This window comes from Hippocampus bargibanti, linkage group LG07 (genome assembly GCF_051943395.1).
Source record: "Hippocampus bargibanti isolate YZ-2025 linkage group LG07, ASM5194339v1, whole genome shotgun sequence".
NCBI lineage: Eukaryota > Metazoa > Chordata > Actinopteri > Syngnathiformes > Syngnathidae > Hippocampus > Hippocampus bargibanti.
In genome coordinates this window covers 24,510,010-24,533,715 of record NC_142740.1, presented here as the reverse complement: position 1 = coordinate 24,533,715, position 23,706 = coordinate 24,510,010, and the positions used below count along the sequence as shown (strand labels likewise).

Below are 23,706 nucleotides of genomic sequence, written 5' to 3'. Positions count from 1 at the left end.
ACAACCAAAGCATAATGTTCAAACTTAATTATGATTTTGCTGTTTTCATCCACCCCCATTTTCATAACTATTAAAGAAAACCTTAATGTTAAGTTTTAGACAAAGCTAGTGTACAGGCGCTCCCCTACTTACGAACATTCAAATTATGAACGGTACTTACGAACATTTTTTGTGATAAAATAATTTGTAATCTCTTCAGTTGTACATGTACTATCTTTATAGAGCATATAATTTATTAAATGTTTATTTTTCAGGGCAAACCAATACAGGTTACTTATACAAGCCTTAAACATATTTATATAAACCTTAAACATACTTATATAAAAAGCCTTAAACATACATTCCATACAAAATATAACACTGAAGCAACTTACAAACAAATTCATCTTACGAACGAACGTTCGGAACCTATCTCGTTCGTAAGTTGGGGAGCGTCTGTAGTGGCTTTGTGTAACATTTAGTATTTTTTTTTAATCCCGTTTGCAAAACACAAAAAAAGGTTAGCTCGGATTATGTTATTAAACATCTACCTCAAATCAACTTCATGGTTGCAGTTTTTCGTCACAGCTCAGTGCCTGCAATGCTTTCACACCAATCGGGGCATTCAATTTCCATCTGAATGAAGGTTTTTACTTAAAAAAAGTCATGTGACTATAATTTGAAAAACAAAACCGTCTGCAGTACTTGTTTACTTTGTGTTCAAATTAGCTTTAAACAACCAGTCGATCACCACCTACAATATATAGATAGCACCAGTGCTTCGCTACAACATTCATTACTTTCTCAGTACTATATAATGATTTTGATTCCCCCCGTTTCTCTGTCGAAATTAATTTTAATTTGACAAAGAGATACAAATAAAATAAACTTGATTTGTTCTTGTTTCACCAGGCCTACAATTTACAATGTCTTCATCAATTAGGAGTTATGGCAAAAATCAACATGGAATTTCAAGTTCTGTTATAATGATAAAAGATTGATCATCGCAGCCAAAACATTTTCTGTGACGAAACAGTCAACATAAAGATATTAATAATGCTGTTTGTTTCTTCACTTTGAAAAGAAAAATCCAGCTGTTAAGTCGCTTTGCACAGTGGGTAACAAAATGAGTGTGCAAAATTATTCTCGATTGTACAAAGCTGTTGAAGCAGCTTGCAAACAGGAAAACATTTCAAAATCTGGGCATGACTCATTTTGATTACCGGCACTGGGATGGATAAACTGCAGCCATCCATGTTATTGTTTGCTTCATAGCATAACAAATGAATACAAAAGTACATGAAATGGTAACCGTTTTTTTTTAATTTCACAGTAATATTCCAGATTCGCTTGTGTTTTCTGTATGTGACAGTGACTGTCACCCTAACGGTCAATCTTTCTCTGAACTCGATATCTACAGTATAAAGGTGGATTCTTTGAGCACTACCAATGTGACAGTCAACAAGGACAATAGAAAAAAGCAAATAAAGGTTAAAAATGCTCTTTATTGAGGAACACTTTTTGTGATTTGTGTTAACATGGTGTGGACCAGTTCCACATCACTGCAACTTAAAGCCACAATGAACATTGTTAAATGAATTTGTCCCTTACAGTCAAAAGCTAGCAATCCTAACCTTTCAATTGGATTTTTTTTAAACTGCACCCATATTGAAACTCATTAAAGGACAATAATTTGTAAAATCACTTCAAATGACTTCTACTGAGCGCATTTTACAAAGAGTCCACCGCATATAGCTATATTTTACGTTTTAAGACTCGCACTGAATATTCAGGAAGTCTTGTTTTCGAGTTGATCACGATCCCCTACGTGACGTCACGTAGGGAACGCCCCTGACCAAGAAAGCGGCACACAATGCATTTTGGGTACTTTTTTTGGTCTGAAAACTTCGTGTTGATCCGTGTTGATGGCGAAATTAAAAGGAAAACTACATAAATAATGTGATGGTGAATCATTGTGTGTCGCAGCCAATTGCGGTCACACGCATGAAGAATGTGTAAGTTTACACAAATTCCCAGTGGACAAATCTGCCATTTCCAACGGAGCTTGTGCGCCATCTTGTGCATTTTATGGGCGCTACATTGGAGTCCAGACGGCTCAAATTGATACGGAAGGACTTCTTTAATCGATTGCAAACATTTATGCTTTCCTCTTCAGAACTATTTGAATCATATTCATAACTGGATGAGTAACAAGAAATCATCTTCTCCGAATCTGAACTCTTTGATTCTGGAGCAAGGCAGTGTGTGACCAATAGTGACGTCACAAACAAGGGGGCGGGACTTTCTGAATCTGCCCAGTTTTCGAGCTCATTTTGTGGCAGTTTTTTTATTGGTGTATCTTAGATGCTATAAAACGTTTTTCTGATGTCAGTTAGGAAACATAAAAATGGTGTCGGTTGTCCTTTAAATTATACAGGAACCCATTTCATTCCAATACCATATAACAGATTGTACTGCAAGCATATAGAGTAAAATGTATCCCTCATTTCTAAACAATACAATGAAAAATATGTGACAAGGGAGCCTTAACGTTAATTTATCATGGTCCTCTAAGTGGGACAGGGAGGGAAAGGAAGCTGGACAGTATAGGGTGTCAACCCCTCCCCCACACCAAACCCTGGAGGCTTGCTCTAGTTCCAGCCACCTGGTTGACTTTGCAGCATCGTGTGTGTTGATGTGTGCTCCTATTTGTGGGGATAACCTTCAAGTGGGCTCCCCACTGATGGAAGAAACCACATTGTGGCATAAAAAATGAATGTTTTAGCCAAAGGCAAATGGCAAGTTGTTGCATCACTCCATTTCGTCACCCTGAAGATTTGACCTGACTTGCACATCTGCATACCTCCGAATAAACAATGCTCGATTTGCTATTTTTTAGCCTTATTGCTATATTATACGCTAAATGCAAATACTTTTTATTGTGCATGGGTTAGTTAACGATTGTGGAAAAATGGGAAAAACATTATTGGCATTTAGCCTTCAAGTACATTCTCAAGAACATTCAAATGTATTTGTAAACGTATTGAGAGCTATCTATGCATGAAATTTAAATAAAAGCATATAGGTAGCAGCTTAAAGCTTATTTATGATTTTTTGCTGGGGTAAAATCATTGACAGAAGTTTCATTAACTCATTCACTGCCAGACGATGTGCAAAAATGTGTTCACTCCAGTGCCCGGATTTTTGTCATAGTCACTCGAATTCCAGGACCCACAGATTATTGAGTTTTAGGACTACATAAGCATTCAATGCACCGTAGGAAACCTTAGACCCTCTAGTTTAATCAGAAAAAGAGTTAATTCTTAAATGATAAGGATCTGGAGTTATATGAGCTTGAAATGAGGGTGGCTGGCCAAAATGCAATGCAATACATACTACATACATACGTACGTACGCGCGTGAACAACAGCTGAAACTGGAACAAAGCGCTAACATGGAAAAAAGGGAAATCCAGCCCCTTGTGGAGGGAAAAAAACATTGCCAGAGGCCATGGCCAGCGCTTTATTGGCACTCAAACTCAAAAACCGCTCTTCGTCATATTTTCAATTCCCGAATAAATTTGTGAATGGCAGTGAATTAGTTAAGTGGCAGATTAATATGAAACTATTCAGACACAATAATTATCTCCATAGAGCTGCAAAGAATCGCTCATGAAAGCGATTGAAAGGAAAATCAACTATTATTTTTTTGTTGCTGATTGGTCCTCATGTCAGCACATGTACAGTAACCTCATTAGTAGAGGAGTGTCTGATTGACCATTTTTACTTAGTTAAGAAACTTTCTGCAGTATTTTGCAGGCATCCTGTGGCATCTCTGGGTAATTACAAGCCTTATGGGATGTATAGGTTAATTAAATGAGTTTTAAGTATTTGCGGCAGGATATCATATCACCACTAGGGTATTCCAGACATTCAGATCTGAGCCACTTTCATATCAGGTGGCAGTCTAATAAAGGTTTTGTAATTTGCCCACCTGCTCTCGAAGGCGATCCGTTTCCTCCTGATACTCGGCTAACTGCTGTTTCCACTGCTCCACACTCCCGTTGGCTTCCTGCAGCGCTGCCACCAGCTTGGCATTACTGTCTTGCAACGTGAAGAGTTCTGCCTCCAGGTTGATTTCACACATGGACCTAGGGGCAGGAATAGTTTTTTTGTAGAGAGCAGTCATCGGCTTACGCATCCACATATGCACGCTCACGTGCACACATTTAAGTGTACGTCCTGTAACTGACGTCAAATTCATTCATTCTGTTCTTTCAAGCCACAACCCTGCCTACCTGTTTGTAAAGTAAATAATTGTATTTCCCCTCCATGTCAATCTAGGGATACCATTCAATTCAGCTACTAAACTAAATTCTGCTTAAATTATAGCATGTTTGAGAGGGGAAAAACTGTCTGTTAAGGCTGTTGATGCAAAAAACAATCTATTCTTTCGCCACAAACATATATTCATGACAATAATCTGAATAGGAGTAATGCTGAACAAGTTATTTTCTTTAACCCTTTCAGGGACTGGAACTGTCGCGGCTTGGAATTGAAGCGGATTTACGTAGGACAGGAGATGTGAGACAATCTTTTTTAGTCTAAGGATGCTCCAGCTTTGTATTTGCTTTCAACATTAATTTAGCTTGTAGCAAATGTGCACATTCCACCATGATGTCCCTGATCCACTGGTGAAAAGGATGCTTTGATATTCTCCTCTTTCATCTAGAACTGCTTCATACAACAAAGATGGTGCAGAAAGTGATTAAGATTGAATGTCTGTGTCGTTTGTGTTGTATCACATTATTTCTTTTTTAGTTGTTTTTTTTTTTTTAGTTCAAGATGGCGCCAGTGCTGGTGGCAAAATCAAGGAAAGAAATCGTAAAATACAGAAGACTTGCTAGTTCCCGAACAATACAGTGTACTGTAACAACAAAAGTGTTGATTGTCTACCTTTATTGAGGGGAAAAAAATCCACATTATTGAATCAGTGGATTGTGGATGAGAGTCACAATGGAAATGAAATGTGGGTCTGGATTTAGTTTAGGTATCAAATACATCAGAGTATTTTTGAAATGCATTGTCACTTATTTGCATAACTCCTCAAATGTGGCTCATGTACCGGTAGTGTTTTTTCCCTTATTAATAAATGCAATACAGATCAGTGGGAGGGCCAAGACACACAAAACAAACAAACACGGGTTCAAAGTCATTTAAGAAAACTGGAGTATTCCCACTCTATGCGCCAATCAAATGTCTGAAGCTTTTTTCCGAAAGACAAGGACAAAGTCTCCTCCAGGCAGTTTTTTGTTCATGAGTGAATCCCTCATTCAGTGTCTGCTCTGCTTAAAATGCGTTCACCGCCTTGTTACATCACTCTGCTGTGTGTCTTTTACTGTGTAATTTGAGGACAAGGAAAGGCTTCTGGAAGGTTTGTTGCACAGCCATCCGTTCGACTAATTTTTACTTGTGAGCAGTGCATGCTTGTTATGCGACCTCATAAACGTGCTTCTGTAAAATCACTGACTCACAATTCTGAGATCGGCATGCATGTGTAAAAGTGGGCAAGTGCGAGTGTATTAAGTGCATAAAAACGAATGGCTTTGGAACTAATCTGTCGGAACCTGCATTAATCCACCTAATCAGGGCACTTTCGCTTTCTGCTCTTGCAAACAAAACTTGAGTACCGGATTGGCTTCCACTTATCTCCGGGTGGATAACCGCAAGAGTTGTTCAGAGACATTTGATGACATGGCCGCCGTTATACGGTTCAGTAAGATTTGTTGAAGTGTGTGCATTCTCAGAATTATAATGGCTTAAAAAGGTGTTTCATCCAGTTGAGAAGTGAACACAAGTGCAGTATGCTCCCCAATTTACGAACGACATACGTGCTGAACGGTCGTTCGTAAAGTGAATTCGTTCGTAAATTGCTTCAGTGCTATATTTTGTATGGAATGTATGTTTAAGGCTTATATAAGTATGTTTAAGGTTTATATACAGTATGTTTAAAGGACAACCGACGTCACTTTTTTGTTACCTAACTGACATCAGAAAAATGTTTTATAGCATCTAAAATACCCAAAACACGCAGTATGATATTTTTAGTCAAATGCAAAACACCATTAAAAATGACTTAAAGTGTCTAAAAAGTACTTCAATTTGAAACCGGAAGTGGCCAATTTCAGAAGGCTGATTAATTCCTTACATGGAGCTTTGTCGCGCTCTTCTGCCTCTTTTTGGTACTACATGACGTTTTCAGACCAAAGTACAACAAAATGCATTGACGTGATGGAAGGACTGCTACAATGTGTCCTTTTTTCGGTCAGGGGCATCCTTCAGTGACGTAGGGTAAGGACTCGTCACCAACTCAAAAACAAGACTTCCGGAATATTCAGCGTGAGTCTTAAAACGTAAAATAGCTATATGCGGTGGAATCTTAAAAATACGCTCAGTAGAAGTCATTTGAAGCAATTTTACAAATTATGGACACAACTTGTCTGGAGACGTCGGTTGTCCTTTAACGCTTGTATAAGCGTTACCCGTATTGGTTTGGACTGAAAAATAAACATTTAATATATGTTTTATAAAGATTGTTGCTGTGCTGATGACCATTTTGTGTTTGGGAGCCTTTTACTGAGCGAGTTGCTTGTTCTGTAGCCACAAAGGGACATAAGTCTTCTTGTGCCAGTACCAAGCCCGGATAAATACAGAGGGTTGTGTCAGGAAGGGCATCCGACGTAAAAGCTTGACCAAAACAAACATACGGATCATACCTCTGAAGATGGAGGTTACTGATTCGCTGTGGCCACCCCTTGAAGGGAAAAGCCAAAGGGAAAAGAAGAAAGATGTACAACTGGAGAAAATATGACATATGTTACTACAAAAATGTTCGTATGTACCGTTGTTTGCAATTCCAATGTTCCTAAGTCCAGGAGTGTCTGTATTAGTGTCCCTTCATTTGCATGCTCTGTTCATTATCTTATTTAGCAACAAGGGTAAGTGAAAATATTAGAAACATGACACAATGACAGTGCAGTTTTGCATCACAACAAATTACTAACAGTATTGACAAAATCAATACCTTTCTGGTAATGGCAATCAAAATTCAGTAGGATTGTTTTTTGGCTGCGACAGCTCTTGTATTGGAGATCATCTCAATTTGTGAATACTTTTAAAAAAAATCAACATAACTGAATTTTTGAAATTGAGACACTGAAGAAAATCTTGTCAAAGAGAAGATTAAAAACATTATAATGTCATTACCCTTCAGACAACATCTTCTTGACTCTCTCCTTCTCCACTGTAAGCTCCACTTCAGCACTTTTACTGCGAAACAGCTTTTCCTCCCCTGGCCCATTAACTGTCAGCAGTGGAGGAGAATGACGGTCATCCGACAGCTCCTACGCCAATAAGAACCGGTACAAAGACACAAACGGTTTGCTTAGTAAAAATACACCAAAATAAACATTTTATTAATGTTTTGTCCTGAAAAATGTGCCACACTGGGTTTGAATCTTGTCTCTAGCTTTCTTGACTGACCTTGGTATGCTCTCCCTTGTGTTTGATCTAGTTCCATGGTTTCTGTCCTCAGTCTAAAAACCATGCATGTTAAATTACCATATTTGCTGGTGTTTATAAGGCGGAGTATAAGGTGCACCCCCAATGAATGGTGTGTTTTCAACCCTTTTCCATACACTGTATAAGGCACACCGGACTATAAAGACACTCGTAGGCTCCCTCGCACTATCAGCAATTTTCGCTGATGTTTTCCAACACAAAACAGACTGTTTTTTGCCACCCATCCAACCATCCATCCAATCCACCTATCCACCACCCATGGAGCCTATTTATTCCATCTATCTTCAGACAGTAGACATGATAACACACTAAACCGGTTGCTATCAAAATGCAATCATCCCTCTTGCCAACACAAACATTTTCCAGATAATGTCAATATTTATTTTCTAGACTCCCTGTCATTTCATTTATTTTCCTGTTTGTGCTGAAACAAAGGTCAGGCATCACATAACAGCTGAGGCATTACACTCGAGCACTTGAAAATCCTTGTAATATTAATTTGAGCCAGTCTTTCAGTACTGTATTCCCCCAAGGAGGAGGATGTATTATCGAGTACATTCCAGCACTACCTGTCCATATGGAGACATGTAATTAAACACAAGTCCCACACATGTAGAGGAGCATGGCATCTCGTGACAGGAAACTAAAAACAGAAAACAATTAAAGTCCACCATTCTCCTATACAAATTTTAATATGTGAATGTTTTAATATGATAATAGTCATATTCTTATTGGAGCTCTGAACTTGCAGTAGGTTTCTGGTAAACCAAAGTGTGACCATTGAATTTACAGAATGCATGCATGCCATGACGCATGGTGAAGATGGTACCACCTCTGCCTTAATTTGAGCGAGGAAAAACCCTGCTATGGGTGTGAATAATGTCTGAATGGTTCTTTAATTAAATGTGTGCTGACTGGCAGGGGGTATCCTGTTGCCCGGTCAACTGGCATAGGTTTCATCATATCACGAATGGTGGCATGTGGGATACAGAAAACGGATGGATGGATGATTTTTGAGATTTCACCCAAAATATTTTTTTTTAATTCATCGTGGTAATAAAACAAATGGGGATATAATTTCAGGACTACCCACCTCTGCATGATAAAGAAAAAAAAGACAGAAGAGCCACATCAATGCAAACAAAATCTCCTAGGGAGTGGTCATCATATTTGCACATATGCTGCCAGTGGTAACAAAAACTGTTATCTTTGGATTGGATTGGATTGGATTTGCCTTTATTAGTCTCGCAGTGGAGAAATTTACATTTCACAGCAGCAAATTTTTTGTGGAGTTGCATTCTGAAGTCACATTTGCTCTCAAGTCAGATTTAGTCAGAGTGCAGATTAATTATTGAACAAGATCATCCATGCAACACACAGATGAATAACTAAGAATAGCATAACATACCCGCCTTAATATTGCTTTTGGGATTGGTGTGACCTTTCACGTACCTGAGACAGCTGACAGTGTCGACATCCCATGATGGATCAATGAAAAGGAGAGAAAGGAGAACATTGAAAAGAGTCATCAACTGTATGCTTTCTGGATTGAGAAGAACAGAAGTAAAAAAAAAAGCTCCTCAAGCTGCATGAATGGTAGATGATCTGAGCAAGTGTAGCACAGTCATAAATTTTGTATATTATTAATTTTTAAAGCTTTTTTTCACAACTAAAATGAGTAAAATAAGAAACCCAAAAAGACAAGGAGCGTGTGTTTATAGGTTTGTCATCAAATGCAAGAATGTGTGAACCAAACCATTTCTGGGAAGAGGCTAATTCAACTCTGAGATCTTGAATAGTTTAAATATGATGTTGCTTTATTGAAAGCTTTTACCGTGATGTGTCCGTGTTGCTATTTTTCAAAGTACATTACACTATTTACTTATTTATTTGAGCCGCATTCCATTTTGCTCTCTGAGCATATCTAAAACTCTTGTCTCCACATTCGGAGCTTCATTGAGACCACAAGCCTCCGTTACTTATTCATGGCTCCATGCATCAGTACATGCAAGGCTTCTCTTGAATCACCTGTGCCCCTCACGCCACAATACATTCTTTTTAAGCAACAGTTTCAATGGCAAGAGCTTCATTTTAAAATATAGATGACTGGCATTCCGTTTCTCTTTCTCCCTGCATCTACGTACATAGATGGGCTACTTAGTGTTATGAAGGTTCCAATTAGTTCCCACAAATTAATGTTTGCGGCTTCTGGATGAACCAAGTGCCAGGTGTGATCATGGAATAAAATATGGGGCTGTCTTATGTCTAAGGAATCCAGTTCCGAGAGCCCAAACTTTAGTGTGCCACATTAAATGCATTTTGGGGGTGGGTGTCGAGGTTGAGGGTCATGTGTACGGAGAGGAAGATAAATGACTTATTTTCTGGATATATCAAGAGGTAGAGGACCCTTCTCTGCAAACTTAACTGATATAAAAAGTAATTCATACTGCACAATATCAATTTAATTAACAAACAGTTACAGGTAGGCACACAGACAAGGAGGACATGAGGGCAGTGTGGGGTGTATTTATGAATGTATAATGTAATCTCCATTATTTGTCAAGTATATTCTCTCCAATGTATGTTTTATGAGCCACGGTGTTCCCAAGATGAGTATTCTGACATCACTTTTAGTCTACAGCAGGTGACAAGAGGACAAAATGGCAGATATTTGAGATGTCTAAAAATAGGTGGGTTTCTGCTTATTTTGTATTCCACAAGGCCATATTCATCAGAATGCCATGTTTGGGCTAGTGGAGGCACACAGAACATTTCAATGAGAAGAGCACTTCTAAATGGCTTCCGATTTGAGCAAACAGCTGTCTAAAGTGTTTGAGCATTAAGATAAAGAATTAAAATTGATTTAAATTGCTTCTGAGCTTTTTGAACACTGCACATTACTGCCTGCTATCCTTAAATCGCAAATCGCAGAGGCTGTGCACATCTGCTCATGTAACAGACCATCTTAACCTTTGGTGGAGTGGAAAATAAAATAAAATAAGGGGACTTCACTTGCCAGTTCACGTTTTACCAGATTGCTAGTCTACTTTTTGCAAGATGTTTTTTAAGGTGCTTACACTTATTATGATCACAAGAGAGTTGGAGCCTATTCTACCCGAGGTTGGATAAACGCTGCATCATCAGCCAATTGGAGCATACCCCCCCCCCCCCAAAAAAAAAGCACTTCAACTTGCATTCCTACCAACTCACAAGTCTTCAATTAACCAAATATGCATGCAGTTGGGATACACTTCAAATAAAAAGGTGGGTTTGAGTCTTGATGCCAATTTATTGACAGACACAAAATGACTGAGGATATTTACTTCTCATCTTTAAGATTTTTCCATGTACCCTCTGCAACGTCCTCACGTACCTCTTACCTGAGAAACACTGCAAAACAGCATCTGGTGGCAATTAACACATTGGAACATTTTTTGTGCAAAACCTTCCTTTTTCAGACTACTTTTTTCAGACTACTTGTTCTCGTTGATAGTGGCTCGTTGATACTGGCTATGAAAACAGTTTGTCAATCCTGCCCAGTGTGATCAGCAAAATGATTAGTTTCTACAAGTACAGAGTCAATAATCTTTTTGTCAATAAAAAGACTGAAGAATTACAATGGACTCAGTTCTGCTGGGTGTTCCTCAATCGTTATTCCAGGATTTCCTGTGAAAGGATACGCTCCTCTGACAAGTCGAGGCTTCTCCAAGCTCTCCGCTCACCCCCCTCCTCCTCTTCCCCATTCATCGAGAAACAGTCATTGTCTGATGAACTGCCAGAGTTATCAGAAGTATTCAAGCTTCCGAGGGTAGGTTCATATTCACTATCATCCGTTGAACTAGACATTTGGGGTGGAACCAAATGTCACCGAAAAATGAATGCAAATGTGGATGCAAACAACACCGTTACGACGTCAACGGCTGTCAGAGCAAGTCTCGTAACAATGTCCTTGAAATACCACAGCTTTACCCTATCGTGAGAATACTCGTTTCACACGCAGAGTGGCTCACAAAGTCGACAAGTATATACAAATGTAGATGGTTTTTGAAGGTAAGGTTTTAGATGAGTATACTCGTCTGCGACTGAAAAATGAACATTTTGTGAAAACTAGTTTCTGCTGGGGAAGGGGATACGCAAATAGATATAATACCACATTCCCTTCTTGTCTGAATGTAATTCACCCAGAAAACGGCCAAAGATAATTCAGCCAAAGACAATTAAACACAATTCCGTCTACCTAAGCTAAGACGAGCATTCATATCAACATCAGTTTGCATCGCCATTATTGATTCACCTGTGGAGCAGCGATGTTGAGAGCGGGGTTGGCAAGTTCATATCTCTCCTGGGATTTTTCTCTGGCGAGACGGGCAGCCTCCTTCACCTCCTTAAATTGTTCTGCAAACTAAAGGTGGACAAAAAGGCGACACAGCGATAAGCCTGTCGGCATAAACCCCAAACTCACTGATGCAATAAAAAAACACAAATAATGGTGTCACCTTCAATTAGTTCTCCACAGCAGCAATGTTATTGAGGCAACTACAGTACTGACATAAAATTAGTTTGGGACTAATGTTTATTTATTTATTTTTATTTTACAGATTTAGACCGTTTTTAAACAGCTATTCTATTTACTCTTCAGAGTCACCCCGCACCAATAATCACCATTTTTTTCTGTATTTTGGCAGTCTAAGCACACTTCAGCAGGTTTTGTAGAACCCATATAGTATGTAAATCTTATCACTATTCTCATTTTTCAATATAGAGTAAGTAAAAAATAAACCACATAGTCGAACACAATACATGTGCATTTCTTTCACTGCCATGCACAACCAAGAAAAAACAAAAGGCACACCAATATCATATAATAGTAGCAAATCATTGAGCTAACTCACTTATTGACGCATTTAAAACAATGACAGCGGCTGTCGAGTCGATCTAGCATGTAGATTTAAGGAAACGGCCTAGGGTCTTCGGGCAGGTTCACTCTCCTGTCAACTGCATCCTCCCACTGTTTTCTTAACTTTCTTTCTTCAGGAAAGCTATTGGAGCTTATCTTACATTCTTTTTGATTGAAAATTCCATCCCAAATCTGTGCAGTGATGGATTTTCACTGTTGCTAGCAGTAGTTCGCAATTGTTTTGCTCAGTGTGGCAGAGGGCAGCAATTCGGGCAGCAACTACCGGTCTATCAGCTGTGTATCAAATTACCGCATTTTCTGGTGTATAAGGTGTACCGGCGTATAAGGCATAGGTGTTCTTTTGAAGGAAATCAAGGCTTTTGGGTGCGCCTTATACACCGGAAAATACAGTATGTTGAAAACAAACAAGATTATATTGGTTTATTTATTTTATGTCCAAGAAATGATTATACATTTATAACAACGTGTTCTAATACGGTTTGGTTCGGGACCGCCACAAAAATGGACAAACTGACTTCTACTGCGGAAAAAATCATTGGCTCCGCCCTACCCACTCTCGAGGACTTGCACAATGCAAGAACAAGGGTGCTGAATATTCTACTGGACCCTCCGCACCCTGTCCACCACCTTTTCCAGCTACTCCGCGCAGGCAGGCGCTATCGATCCATGCGCACCAAGTCCAGTAGACATTGAAACAGCTTCTTCCCTCTAGCCATTAACTCGGAACACTTTTGCACAACCCTGTGGAACAGCATCCCATTATAACGATTGTAGCTACAGCTCTGTACTCACTTGAACCACTGTCTGCTTGATACTTTGTACATTGTCTCACAGTTGTTCCTGAGAGGCACCAAATACATTAAGTAATACCATTAGAATATATTAGATTAGCCTTTATTAGTGTCCTCTATACGTATTTGTCATGTCTTTTTTAAAATGATACTAGTGCAGCTTGTTCTACCGGAGACAAATTACTTGTGTGTTCTACATACTTGGCCAATAAAGATGATTCTGACTCTAATAGTGGAGGTCAGTGGATGTGTTTTGAAACCTGTTTGTTATAATGGTCAGGATTCCTTTTAAACTCAGAATTTTCTCTTATTTACTGGAGTCAATAATAATAATAATACATTTCATTAATAAACACCTTTCAAAACTCTAAAGGTCACTTTACAGTCACAGAAGCTTTTTCTGTGGGTGAGCAGCGGCAGCCACATGTGCCAGCGTTCACTCAACCCTGAATAAGTCAAATAGATACAAAGCTAGCTCGCTAGCTTGCTAATAGATAGCTAATAACCAGCCAGCTATATAGCTAGCGAGCAAGCATATCAAAGCCACCTTTCCAAGGCACTAAACATGTCAGGATTAATCCGTTTTAAGGATTATTGTGTTCATCATCATAAATGCTTCCTTATCGATTTTGTTTATAAATTAACTGAGAAATAATTGTCCTTTACCTGTTGCAACTGCTGCTCAGTGGAGAAGCCTAGGCCGTAAACAGTGTTGGCCCGGCTGTCTGCCCATTGACCAAACTTCTGGGAGGTTTTGGTGAAGGTCATGTTAGGGGTGATGGTGCTGTTGATAATAGCCTATCGCCGTAAGGAAAAAAGAACACGAAATGTGAGTGTAGCAGTACATAAGTCAGTCAGTACAGTTATACAAACTGCATTCATTCCTTCACGGACCTTGATATTTTCCATGATCTCTTCAATCACCAAAACAAAGATCTACCACAGTCCCCTTTATCAGATTTTCTGATTTTTCGTCATTATCGTACTTTGGCAAAATTTGCTGATGGGTTGATAATTTGAATCAGGTGTGTCGCATGACGGAGACATTTAAAACATATGATTAGGGGGTCTTGAGGAGTAGACTTCGGTACCCAATGTGGACAATGACACACAGAACAATAAAATGCTCTTTGACTTGTTCGTAGAGTCTCCATAATTGTGTATGTACTGATTGTGACAGTTTGGTTTGGAGACGTGCTGTGAAATTTAATCTCAAAAAAGGATGGGGAAACAGAGTAGAGGTCCCGTGTCACAACCATCCAATAAAAAAGCTAAGTGAAAAAGTATATAAAATATATAGATGTATATTTTCACTAACTTTATCAAGGGTACCATCTGATGTTGTGGATTAGTCTAGAAAAAAATGCCAGTTGCTTTAATCTGTCGCTAAAAGCTTTTCAAAGCAGAGTGAACAAGAGACGTTGAGCTTTACAAAGTGGAAGGGCAGATACAATTCTCAAACGCCATAAATCATCTGCAAAAATGTAAACAAACTCAATGGAAGGTAGTCATGCATATGTCAAAGCACTGTACTATTTTTTACACATTAATTATCTGACCACTCTTGCAAAACCCTTTGACTCTCAGAGTATGATGTCTTTAGAATTGTGATCTGCCCCAGACATACAGATACTACAATGTGGGATGGACTCTGACTCACTTTAGTCCCGCCAACACTGATGATACGATAGACATTGCGGTTGGCGTCATAGAAAAAGGACACGGTGACAGCATGCTTGCTGGCCGGCAGCCAATTGCGTTTTGTAGCTGGGTCAATCTGGAAAACATGAGCTCGAGCGCTGAAGATGGGCTGCTCCCTTAAAAAAAAACAGAAACATTGGATGTTAATTGTTTAATTCAGTTAAAAGCCTTTCCACACAGTCCAGTGGTCCAATAGGTTTTATGATGAAAGAAGAAACCTTAGTTTCTTCTTTCATCATAAAAAAAGAGTTAATTCCTAAATTTTATGGGTCAGGAGTAAAATGAGGTGCAACTGGGGGCGTCTGTATAAAAGTATAAAAATGCTGTCCCCTCATGGGAGGGAAAAACATTGCAGGAGGTCTGACCAGCGATTTATTGGCACCCCCCTCCCCCCGCAAGAAAACCCACAACCTGAATAAATTCGGGAATGGCGCACCACATTTTCAATTCCAGAATAAATTTGGTGAATCAGGTGTGTTGCAGGCTGTTTAAAGTGGTTGGACATTAAAATTGTCTGGTACCCCCCTAGAATGAAGCCAATATTATGGCCTATTCTCATTGCACTAATTTGGAGATTAAACATAAATTGCGATAAATCTTTCCAAGTGTTATACAACAAAAACAATTTTAAAAGTCAGCACACCGTGAAAAAATGCTATGTACAGTAACTTTACAGAAAATGGGTTATTCCCTCCTCTAATCGTGTTTGTTTTTCCACAATGGATAATGTTAAATTTGTAAAGGTACACTATAATAAAAATGTAAAAAATAAGATCCAAGATGTGTATCGGTGGCATTACATTTAAATAAGAACTTTGAAATGACTATTCATACTTGAATGCTAATTAGTAAGATAGAACATCTGTTCTTGGTGTGAATTATTTTTTTTTGTATTGTTTGTATTGATTCTAAGAAATTACTCCAAAAATAGCATTATGCATCGCAATGCGATTTTTTTGGTAAGGCAATTCAAAGTTCAAGTCACATGACAGAAAGGATTGTGATCAAACAGGGTGGCACTACTGTATCTTCTTAGTTAGCGTGGCGGTGAAATATAGGGTAGTACAGATGCATGAATGCATTATCTCACTGATCTTATACTTTTATCGTCCATGGAAGCAACGAGATATCCTTATTGCACTATTCTGATGTTAATAAGGATAATATGGGCCATGAAAGCACTGAGAAGAAAGTGCCATTATTTGGGTCAGCAATGGCTATATGAAGCATTGTTCCGCATGGATTTGCGCGAAATTACCCAACATTTGCATACAAATAATAGTCCTTGTTGCTGAAGCAGCAATAACAGACAAAAGGCAGCGCAGCCAAGATACCCCTGGGTGTAGTTTGCCTCCACTGTTACACCAGATAATTTTATAAGAAATAAATGAAACAAAGAGTTTGGTTAAAAATATAACAATATAGCAATTTACGGGTATACAATCTAACAGGCCATGGTTGGCCCTAACACACGAATTGGTGAGTCTTAAAAATTGAGTTCTATATAAAAGTATTAAAAAAATGCCTGTATGATGGCTGAAGTAACCACATAAACAGTGGAAGGCACAACAATCTGTCAATTATCATGATCTCAGGGAGGTCCAACCCATCTGCCAACTGGAGTTGAGGAGGTACTTCCCGGTACAAAAAGACACAACCAACCAAACAAATAAATAAATAGAACTACTTTCACAGATGGCAATGGCATTGTTTTTGTGTGTGTGTTTGTGTGTGTGTGTGTTGCTTTTTATTTTATGCTTTCCGAGAGAGTTTTGAAAGTTTCATCACTTTGCTCCTCTGCGAGACTAATAAAGGCAAATCCCAAGGCACTTCGAAATAAAATTTATTATTATTATTATTATAACAAAATGAAATAACAATGTCATACTGACTGGCAAAATTTCATGCCCACCCTCTGCATAAAAGTGAGTCCACATTTTTAAGAAACGTATCACAACTTGCATGGCGGTAGTTGATTGGGCATTGACATTGACAATGACAACCGGCGGCAAGAAAAAGGGCACATGAGGGAGCAAATTCAAATGTGACCTAAACAGAAACGAATAAACATATGACTTAGTTGGTATAAAACCTGGAGGGACATCATTTTTGGCTATCGATAAAGTATTTTCAGAATCAACAAAGGCAAACTGAAGAGGAAAGACATGCAAGCTAATGAGCCAACTGGAATTCATACTGTTATTTAAATATGGCTAACACGAATTAACTTCCGCTTTGTGTGTGTGTGTGTGTGTGTGTGTGTGTGTGTGTGTGTTAGCATGTGTGTGCGTGTTTGCGCGCCCGTATCTATCTACCTATAGAGATAGACGGATAGGTAAATCTATGTACTGTGTAAAGATTGATGGAAAGGTGCGCGTACACACGCACACACGCACGAACAAACATGCACACAACACAAACAAATCTAACTTCTAATTTGAATGCACCACATACATGTACACAGATCATGTCGCTGAGTGACATGCATCCAAAAAATGAAATAAAATAAGATGTCACACTGTCTATTAGAGTAAACATGGCCCCGCATGTAAGAGCTCATTTTACAATCTCATATCACCATACTAGCGAGGTGGGAGGACATATATATCATTTTGGGGAGGTGATGCTCCCCCTCAAAGTCATTTAATGGAGTTATCTCCTGAAGATGGGGTCACGCACTATGTATTGTGAAGATGGGGTGAAAATGATCTTAACTAGGGTGGTATGATGTAATGGAAGAAATACTCCTGAATTACCCTGAAATTGCATGCTTTCTCATGGGGAAGCGGAGTCGAGTTTCTTCGATGAGCTCTGTGGCTTAAAAGCATAGTCACATGGGGTATCAAAAGGATGTTGTCAGTTTGGGGCGTGGTGAGGGACAGCCCATGGTGGTTACATCACAGCGAGGTGACAAATACAGGAGTAAGGTCAGCCCAGGTTTTGAAAGCTTGTTTGCTTCATTCATAGTGGACTTCAGGAAGCAGCCATCACCACGCCTGCCCCTCACACTATCCAACTGCCCTGTGTCAACCATCGAGACCTTCAAGTTCCTGGGAATCACAGTCTCCCAAGACATAAAGTGGGAGGTCAACACCAACTCCATTCTGAGAAAGGCCTAACAGAGGCTCCTGAAGAAGCATGGCCTGCCATAGGAGGTGCTACGACATTTCTACATAGCAGTAATCAAATCAATCCTGTCATCTTCCATCACGGTTTGGTTCAAAGCCACCACAAAAATGGATTCAACCCAACTTCAACGGACAGTTAAGACGGCGGAAAAAAATCATTGGCACCGTCCTTCCCACTCTTGAGGACATGCACACTACAAGAACTAAGACAAGAGTGTGGAAAATCCACTGGACCCTAGGCACTGATTGAAAATGTGCTACTAGAAAAAGTCCTACAGTTAATAACGCAATTGACTTATAATTCCAAAGGATTCATTGATTAAGCGGTGTGCCCTATGATGTCACTCCATCAAAGCTACTAAGGAACTGTAGAAGAATTAAGTAACACACAGAAATGACAAAGGCTATCTTCTTCTTCTTCTTTTCCTTTCGGCTTTTCCCTTCAAGGGGTCGCCACAGCGAATCCGTAACCTCCATCTTCAGAGGTATGATACGCTATGTTTTCCCTAATTATCAAGGATGAAGCAAATAAAAAAAGAACTGTTTTAATTGTTCTTAGTAAAAGCAATTACCTGACTGAATTAGACAAAAGAAAATGAGACAAAACAAATTAATTATCAATCTAGCCAACGTGATTCAGCCAAAAATCTCACTCTGTCGGCCTCTTATCTTAATGAGAAGTGATGATTGACAGCTCATCACTATCCAGTCATCATACCCAATCACATGAGGATGGAAATCATGTCATTTGCTTAGCTAGTCTTGTTACTGCTTCATGAAAAGCCTCTGAAGCTAATCAGCTTAGACAGGAATCATCACATGGAGGTTTCACGAAACAAGAAGATTCAAACAGGATTAAAGTCCATTTATTATTTATTATCGAGAGGAAACGGCTTAGAAATTGGGAAATTGTTGTAACCGTCTTTCAACTATGCAACATTACAGTCCAACTGACTATATTTTCTGGATTTTATCATTTATAAGTTTTCTGTCCGCCATTTCTATTCTTTGGCAATAATATGGGCTATACACTGTCGAAAATACACAAGTCAGGGATAATGAAATAAAAAAAGTAAGACCGCTGCTGTTTTCCTTTTGATTGCTCATTGTCACGATGGGACTCTACGACCCCTCCCCCCCTGCTGTGAGCCCCAGGCCTGAATTCCGTGACAGGTCATCTGAATCGATCATTCGCAATCTTTTCCAGGTCATCCATACACTTGTTCCTCCAACATACACACTCATAGCTAACCGTCCATGCACGACTGCACATAGAGCACACGAAGATTATAGCTTGGTAATTAAGTAAAGGGGTCACCAACACGTTCAGTCTATTTCGCATTTCTGCACGACATTTGCTAAAGCATAATTGTGGATATTGGTGTCAGACAAAATAATTGTCACTCGTGACAATATGAGATTCGCTGGAATTCTCCTTTACAGGAAGCCATCTGACGTGACAGCATAGCGACCTTTCCTTATGTTTCTATGGCAATTGTTTCAATGTGTGTCTTCCAACGGTAGAGAATAGCATTAAATCACTTTTATTAAGAACAAATGTGCTCATGTTTGTTCCTCTGACTACTGATTGCACTCTGAAAATGTAAATGCTGCTTTGTATGAGACAAAATCACAGGATAGACACAGTCAGCATGCAAAGCAACTGCATGCACTGACAATTATTTTCATGAATGATCCAGTTTCTGCCCTCAATAAACACAGAAATAATCATGATACTAGCGTATAGAAGTGTCTCGGTGATTTGTGCTAGCAAGTAATATTGCTATTGTCATGCTACAGTAGCTCAGTTTAGTTGGGCTTTGACATGTCGTTTGGGTTGGAAAAAGAGTGTGGCAAAGCAGCTTTGTCAGGTTTGAAATTCAAACAAGCGAACAGGAGAACTAGATTGAGTCTTCCAGTGGTACAAAATTATTTTCAGGACTTTCTCGGACATTTCCTTTTATTTTGTTTCCATCATTAAATTCCTTTGATGGCACTCGGGGCTTGTCATCCCTGGATGAGCTGGCCAGGTGACAGTTGGTGATATTGTCTGCTTCTAAGAAACTGCTCAAGTTTGACCTTGAGAAAACTGTAGTATGCATTGCAATGGTCAAGTCAAGCACTTTCTGAGCTGAAGGCAAAAGAGTAACATTTTCTTTAAATTACGGACTGTGTCTCAAAATGACACTGGACAGAAGAAACATATGCCTGAGGTTCTTAGCCACTCTTCACCGTCACTAGAAATTAATTAGCAATATACAGCCGGGATGAGCGATTAATTGAAATTTAATTTGGATTTCAATTATGGCTTCTCTACAATTAAGGTCCAGAACAGGAGTGTTTGGTTCCTCAAGTGAAAGACCCCTGAATGTGGCGTGAAAGGTATGTGATTCTGGTGTCCCTAAGCATCCTTTAATATCTGTTTTACGTGATGACGTTCAGGTTTGCTGTTTTTGCTTCAGCTGTTGTTAAAGCGCTATATAAATCAATATGTATTGTGTTGCATAGAAGGCAGAATGTGCTGTGGTTCTCAGTTTTGTTGATGGGTTCAAAGGAACACAAGGCTCCAACTCAAGCAGGCAAGGAGAGACAAAGCACTGTGTGTGGGGAAAAAAGCAGCAGTTATGTACATGTTAGACAAGCATGCAGGAGAACTTTATCTTGCCCTCCTGTTGTGTGACGGGTTGGAATGTCGGTGTGATGTGTGTTTTCACGTTAGAATGCTGCAGATAAATGCATTATGAAGTCCAAATTACAAGATGTCAAAAATGTTCAATGACTATTAACACAAAAGATGCACTTTATGTCAGTGTTTTTCAATCTTTTTTGATCAAAGGCAAATTTCTTTCATTGAAAAAATAAACAAATGAAGTTTCAACAATGAACTATGATATTGTTACGATAAGTGTTTTTTTAAACATTGAAAAATAATGCAGCATTTAATACACATTGAATAGAAATCGAATTAACATCAATCCAATATTTGCTGAATTCATTTTAATATTATGCTGCTGCGATCATAATCATCAGTGAGATTATCAAGCTAATGACAGAGTGGGAGATCATAAGAGATCACTCGTTGCCCATCTGACCATGCATGGGAGTGGGACAAGGGAGGCACGGGTGTGTATATACCTCTCGCGGTGTAGTGGGTACATTTTTATTGTTGAAAGGCAGCTCCTCTGCAGCATGATCAGAAGAAAGTCAAGCATACAGAGTGAAAGAAGTTAAGATTATTTGGCAAAGAATGACATTCACACACATGATCCAGAAATATAGAGTGGAACCTCATTATTCAAAAATTGAACCAGTTGCAAATGTAACCCCAAAACATGAGGCATTATGCATAACTTCATGCAAGATTCCAAACTATTTCTCACAATAATCTGTTAAAGGTCACCTCCACTATGCAGCCGTACAAGCAGTAATGAGAGGTATTGTAACATAGGAAAGCAATATAGGCTGTATATATAAAGTACACATGTTCGTACTATGTAATAGCTAGAACAGGACATTATTGTTAAAACTGTACAACACTCTTAAATGTTGACATACTGTCTCTAAAAATTTTAACCTCAACTTACCCCATAAATTGGATTTTAATTGGCACAGTAAAACAACGCTATCGATGTGAATGACTTGCATTTAGCAAACCTCCACACTCCACCACCATGCATCCACGCAGAAGGTGGCGAGCCCTTCTTTATTTTATTTTGCAGTGTTTTTTTTTACACTAACAGTTAAGCTTGAAAAAATGCAACTGTTTACAGAGCACCTTAAAACAACCACCGCTGTATAAAAAGTACATGTCATTGTCAGTCCGAAAGCACCTCACTCCTAGTGACAATTTACAATGTTCAATCAGCCTACCATGCATGTTTATGGAATGTGAGAGGAAACCAAAGGACCCGGCTGGAGAAAACTGCCGCGGGCCCGAAGAGAACATGCAAACTCCACATAGGGAGGCCAGACTCGGTCTTGAACTCACAACCTCTGCACTGTGAAGTCGGCGTGCTAACCACCTGATTACCGGGTCGTCCTCACACTTAGATTTTCGGTCGAAATTATTGAACATGTTCATTATTTACGACATAAGATTGGTGGCGTCTCTGGGGAAGTGGCAAAATTGGGACAGAAACAGTCAAACTGTCTTTATGAGTGCACCTGGCCTTAAACAGCTGAATGTCAATGGTGGCTGACATTTACCCATTTGGGACGTGAGGTGGCATTCACAAATGGCAGTGAATGTGGTTATCTGTTAATGCGTTTAATGTTGGTGGATGGAAATCTAAAATGATGTAAGAGGGTCTATGGGGGCTGTGATTGTACTGTATGGTGGCGCGCTAACTTGACTTGGTTTGTTAAATATAAAACGTGAAGAAATAGTATGAGTCGCACTACATTCCATTTCACAACTGCCTTTCACAAATGGCAAAGAAAATCACATTACCAAATAAAACGAGATGTGATTCCATTCGTTTGAGTTCTGATAGTGGATGAAACTGATATACTGCAGAGGGTGACCGTGTGTGTGAACCGAATTATTGGCAGCCAACAAAAGCCAAACCAAATATACACGCTCCAGCTGAAGAGATACACTGCACAGCTTGAGCTTCCCCGTGCAAATAAACCAAGTATCCACTTTACAGCAAAGCACTCCAATCGTGTTTGAGTGTGTGCATTGAATGCAAATGGGGGAATAGAAAACAGGAAATTAGTGGAGTTGTCGTGAACTACAGACATGCGTAACCTCAGCTTTTGTGTTTCATCAACATGACAGAGAAGTTGGAACAGTTTGAATAGATGTTAAAACCCCAAAGTCCATAACATAGTAAATAATTATCCGTCAGTCAGTCGTTAAAGTATACTTAACTTTCGTCGGTACGTGCAATGTGCTAATTTCTAGTCGATGAATTTACTGTTATAACGTACTCTATGAGAGCACTACAGCCTAGAAGACAACAACGGAGGTAACAATAAAGCGTCAAACTTACCCCATGCTCGGAGGATCTTCAAGTGGGAACTAAGAATCACTTCCGACTTCCCCAGTTTTCTTCCGACAGGAGTCCTCTCTTCTCAAATCAGTAGTCGTCCAGCCTGCCTCCCTTTGTCCGCGTATTTCCACAACCAACAACGCTGCGGCTTTGACTCCGTGCTTTATTCGGCACCGGGAACTATTTGATACTTCTAGTATCCACACTGAGGGAAAAAAAAGCAGAAGAAAGCCGGGAAACCGAGCGCTTTCAGTCCAAGTTCCTCCGGGACTTGAGCTCAGTTCTTCTCCCGCCTCTCTGCCAAGTCACACTGGGATCCCACTTAACACCCATTGGTGGGACCTAGGCGTATATCAGCGCCATCTGCTGGTCGGATAGCAAAAAAGCACGATGCACCCCGCCCCCAATTTCAGCTCTAACGCCAGAGCCCGAGAGCACCCCCAAACACCGATCGAAACACCCACCGCTTTAAAAATGTGCGTTATTCTGGTTCCTACAAGTCAAGACAAGCTCTATAAAAGGTCAGCATGGGATGACCTTTCAAGGCTTCAGTAGTGTGAGGTTACTATAATATATGCCAGTTTCCATAACTGACGGAGAAAGTATTGTACAGTT

General features: G+C 39.4%; 2 protein-coding genes across 3 annotated transcripts in view; both read right to left on the bottom strand.

Moving 5' to 3' along the window:
* Positions 1 to 23,407, bottom strand: part of homer3b (homer scaffold protein 3b) — a 32,467-nt gene extending 9,060 nt beyond the window's left edge. The window contains exons 1-7 of one of the 2 annotated variants that reach the window (XM_089001122.1): positions 23,092 to 23,407; positions 21,233 to 21,279; positions 14,929 to 15,085; positions 13,935 to 14,066; positions 11,854 to 11,961; positions 7,245 to 7,381; positions 3,973 to 4,129 (exon numbers count right to left, since the gene is read on the bottom strand). In XM_089001122.1, coding sequence (XP_088857248.1) covers positions 3,973 to 4,129; positions 7,245 to 7,381; positions 11,854 to 11,961; positions 13,935 to 14,066; positions 14,929 to 15,085; positions 21,233 to 21,255 — 714 coding nt within the window. In that variant the 5' untranslated portion in view covers positions 21,256 to 21,279; positions 23,092 to 23,407. Of the gene's footprint in view, positions 1 to 3,972; positions 4,130 to 7,244; positions 7,382 to 9,011; positions 9,021 to 11,853; positions 11,962 to 13,934; positions 14,067 to 14,928; positions 15,086 to 21,232; positions 21,280 to 23,091 lie in introns of both variants that reach the window. The other variant, XM_089001123.1, reaches the window with a different exon arrangement.
* The window catches only part of tmem38a (transmembrane protein 38A), a 211,604-nt gene that overhangs the window by 130,685 nt on the left and 57,213 nt on the right, over positions 1 to 23,706 (bottom strand). The window lies entirely within an intron of this gene.